The sequence below is a fragment of the Entamoeba nuttalli genome, assembly GCF_000257125.1.
Source record: "Entamoeba nuttalli P19 unplaced genomic scaffold asmbl_6797, whole genome shotgun sequence".
Classification (NCBI taxonomy): Eukaryota; Evosea; order Mastigamoebida; family Endamoebidae; genus Entamoeba; species Entamoeba nuttalli.
Window position 1 is genome coordinate 1 of NW_008578276.1, and position 4521 is coordinate 4521.

At 24.0% G+C, this 4521-nt stretch overlaps 2 protein-coding genes across 2 annotated transcripts; both read left to right on the plus strand.

The window, feature by feature from the left end:
* Nucleotides 1-302: 302 nt before the first annotated feature.
* Nucleotides 303-980, plus strand: ENU1_160360 (hypothetical protein; the record flags this gene model as incomplete). The annotated part of the gene is made up of 1 exon (XM_008860820.1): nucleotides 303-980. One exon carries the CDS (start codon nucleotides 303-305, stop codon nucleotides 978-980), a length of 678 nt encoding a protein of 225 aa, XP_008859042.1.
* Nucleotides 981-1182: 202 nt separating this feature from the next.
* Nucleotides 1183-3957, plus strand: ENU1_160370 (hypothetical protein; the record flags this gene model as incomplete). Its single annotated transcript, XM_008860821.1, has 1 exon — nucleotides 1183-3957. The coding sequence occupies one exon, from the start codon at nucleotides 1183-1185 to the stop codon at nucleotides 3955-3957; it is 2775 nt and encodes a 924-aa protein (XP_008859043.1).
* Between the last annotated feature and the right edge of the window lie 564 nt (nucleotides 3958-4521).

A 4521-nucleotide genomic window follows, 5' to 3' on the forward strand; every position in this document is an offset into this window, starting at 1 on the left:
TTTATCTCATATTTCAATTCCTAGGTAATTTTCTATTGTAATAATATTTAAAACTAAATTATTCATTAATGAAAAACGAAAAATGAAATTCATTCTTCTAAAAATATAAACAAAAAAATAACAAAAACAAGAAATAATTAAGTTAAATACAGGTTTTATTACTATCTGAAAGGAGTTTTAATATATGAAAAAAAATCGTTATTTAATTTTTAGAGGAAAAAATAAAGAAACAGATCATTTTTTAATTTTATAAATAAAAAATAAAAAATTTAAATAAAAATAAGTTGTAACTACAATTTTATATGTCTCAAGTTATACTTCCAAGTGAATTTCAAAGAATACTCACAACCGCAAAAGCATTTATTACTACAGTTCCTGATATTGACCTTATTCTTAATGGACATTACAACATTATATTTGAAAGTAAAACAGTGTCAGAATTATATCTCCGATCGGCTCCATTGTTTTGGAATTTTTTAAGAAATCCGAATATATCATTTGATAAGAAATTAAAATTATTTACATATTTTTCTCCATGTTCTAAACAACCTCCTCAATCAAATTCAGGTTTAATTAAAATGACTGATGACCAATTAATGTTATCGTTAAATGAAGTAATTAAACGAAATAATAGACTAAGAATGGATCCAATATTTTATCAAACATATCTTAAAGAAAGAAATGTTGAAGAACATTTTGAAAGTTTTTTACAATTATTAAAGGCTCATGACAATATGAGAAAAGATCCAGTTGAAATAGTAGTTGACCCATTTTATTTTGCTGGTGTTGAATTAAAAAGAAAAGAAACACGTGAAGAACTTATTCAATTAATTTTAAAAGCATTTCAACGTGCAAGTCAAAATACTCTTAAACAAATATTTAATTCTTTAAAGGTTAATCAAACTCAATGGGATGTAGAATTAAATTTTGACCAATATTCTGTTAAAGATTTAAAGAGTCTTTTGTATTTATTTAATTAATTTTATAATAAATTCAATTAGTGTTTTCTTTTTTATTAATAAGGAAATAAAGTTCTTTTTGATAGTTTCAAACATTTTATTATCCCAAGAAAAATAAATTTTTGTTTTTGTTTTTTGTTATAATGAAAATTATAACAAAACTATATGAAATTTATTACTTTATCTGAATGAAACAAAACTTTAAAAAAAGGTAAATTAAACAATGAATGAATTACAAAACTTTTGCCTTGAAGAACTTCAACCTAAAGAAGTTCAGTTATTAAATAAATTACATTGTTATCTTCGTGGAAGTACTGAACAAGCAGAACAAGGTTTTGAAATTATGTCAGATGCATTGGAAAATGTTGGATTTAAAAATTTCTTAAAGAAAGTTAAACCATCTTTATATACTGATTGTTTATTATCAAGTGAGATTGATATAGTCAATGCAACTCTTAACTTTCTTATTTTATTAAGTGAAGAAAATGAAATTTCTGAACACGTAATACGACATGACAATGAACTTGCAAATAGATTAAATCCTTTAATTTCAAATGAAGAAACTGTTATTGCTGCTCTTCATGTCATTAATGGATTTATTTCTGTTGCAGAGAAATTGGATAATGCTTTACCAAGAACTCCTAGAAGACACTCAATAAATTCTTCTAATATTTCACAGTTTATCATTCTTATTCCAGCATTAAACAGACATTTACAAACTTATGATCCAGTTCAAATGTCTGTATATCAATGCCTTATCCATATTTTAAGAATTCCAAATGCTAAATCAATATTTTTACGTGAAAATGGTGCTGAAAGAATTGCTGATCTTATTACTGGTGGAAATGATGGTATTATTTCAGGGTGTTCTCTTATTAATACATTACTAACAAATGAAGAAGAACATACTTGTAACACCTTTAATCTGATTCTTCTTAAAGCAAATATTATTGCTTCGTTATTGATAGAATTAAATAGTGAAGCTGTTGGAGAATGTTTAAAAGCATTAGAAATTATGGCAAAGAGTAAAATTGTTGTAAATGCAATTGCAGCATCTCCAAATACTTTGACTCTTATTGACTGTCTTAAATTTCCACCAGAAGAACCTAATACTATAGACTCTTTAAAAGATGCACTTGAAATAACTTCTTTGCTTGCTCAAAATAAAACTGCATTGACAAGATTCAGAGAAGTTGGATTTACATTAGTTCTTTCTGATTTATTATCTAATTTTAATGAATTAAATGATCGTATGCAAATATTATTATTATCTACTTTAATGGATTGTACTTCAGATGAACATTTAATGAATGAATTAAATATTTATAACGTGGAAATTCTTTTAAAATTAATTTCTTTACAAGGAATTGCTAATGATATAAAGACTAAAATTCTTACTCAATTTGCTTATTTTAAACAAAACCAACCTATTTTAGAACCAACTCAAATTACTTTAGAGACTGCAAAACAAGAAGAAGAACTTAAGAATATGGAAAAGGCTATGGACATTACTAAAAAGAGATTATCTCAATATGAAACAGCTCATCTTTCTTCAACTAATACTTCTCAACCAGAAGATTTTACTCTAAATTCTTCTACAAACTCTAACCAAGAAAATCAAAATGAACGTAATGAACAACACAAAACAATGAGAGTACCAAGAAAAACATTAGCTCAAAGAAAGAAGAGAAACGCTATAATTATGAAAGGGTTCCAAGTTGAGGAATTAGCAGAACATTATGGAGAAAGTATTCCTCCAGAACCATCAACTGTAATAACTCCTAGAGTATTAAAAAGGTCAGAAGAAGTAAAACAAAATGAAAGTAATTCTATTCAGGTTACACCTTCACAAGTTAGTGATGATACAGCAACTAATACAAAAGATAATCAGAAAGAAGAAAGTGATAAAATAATATCACCAAGAAATAAGAAAGAACAAAACGAAAAAGGACATAATGAAGAAAGTAAATTATTATGTGATAGATTAAGTTTAAATAGAATGAAGATGCCATCTATTGAATTAATTTCAGCAGAAGGAAATAAAGAACAATTAACTTTTGTATCTCAATTAAATGCTCAATCCAAAAATAGAGGAGTTTGTTTAAATGAATTATATGAAAGTCAAGTATCTTTTAATAAATCAATGAATAAAATTATTACAGTGGTTATTCCTCAATTAATTAAAATTAATAAAGAATTTGCAAGTATTTTTCCATCATTTGAACGATTAGCAAAATTTCATGAACAATTAGAAATTGATTTAAAAGTACTTGTTGATAATAATCAGAATTATGATGTTGATGTTTGTGGTGTTATAAGTAAAATGTTAAATAATAGTGAATTTATGAAAGAATATGAAAGGTATTGGATTAATATTGAAATGGATAAAGTTAGAACATTAAGAGAACAATCAGACACATCAAAAAAATTGAAAGAGTTTGATAAAGAAGGATTAATTATTGAAAAATTAATTCTTCTTCCAATGGATAGGTTTAGAAGATTTATTCCTATTATTGATGCATTTGTTCATAATACACCTGATTGTTGTGTTGAACATGATAATATAGTTAAAGCATATAGTGACATTGTTTATTTAATTGCATTTTTTGATGAAAAAAGACAAATACAACAAGGATTAGCTAAAATAAAGAAATTACAAAAAGAAGTAGAAGGATTTGATGTTATTGGAGTTGTATTATCTGATATTCAATTATGTGTAAAAGTAGAAAAAAAACCAGAAACTTTACAAGTTATTGTTGTAGGACAAGATAATGGTATTATACAAATAATTGGTATTAAAAAGAAAAAGAAAATATTGAGTGTTAAATGGAAATATATTATTGATAAATCTACTATTCTAATTCCTAATGACAATAAAATTACAATTACAACAAAAGACCAAACAGGAAAAAGTTGTGAAATAACTCTTACATTTAAATTTTCAAGAGAGTGCGATGAATGGTATCAAATGGTTCTTAAAACATTAAACAATTGTTAAAAAAACTATTTTTTTTTTGTTTTGTTTTTTAAAATAAATGAAATTACTTTTCAAATAATTATTAATATTTCTTCTTTAATATTTTAATATTTTATTTATTTGTATTTATGATATTATAAAAATATTTAATGAATAAATGCTTATAATACAATACTATGTTATTAAATTCATTTTCTCTTTGTTAAGTAATTTTTATAAATTAGCTTAACCTTTTTATTTAGTTTTAATTATCATAATTTTCATTACATTATATATGTTTGAATATATTAATATAATTACATTGACATCGTTTAATAATTATTATAAATAAAACACCAAAAATATGAATATTATAAATCTCATTCGAGTTATCTCTTTTTATGTATATTATGCTTCTTTTGTTCTTTTAATAATTTAACTTTTTTTTTGATATATTGTAATTGAGCAAGAAAAGAACTTTGTAGAGTTATATTATTTTGTTAACAATCTACTTCTCTTTTTATCTTCTCTTTTAATAAGTAACTGTCCATTGTCTTAATATACCAAATCAAAGATAAATGTTATAGAAGAAATAACAAAACAAAA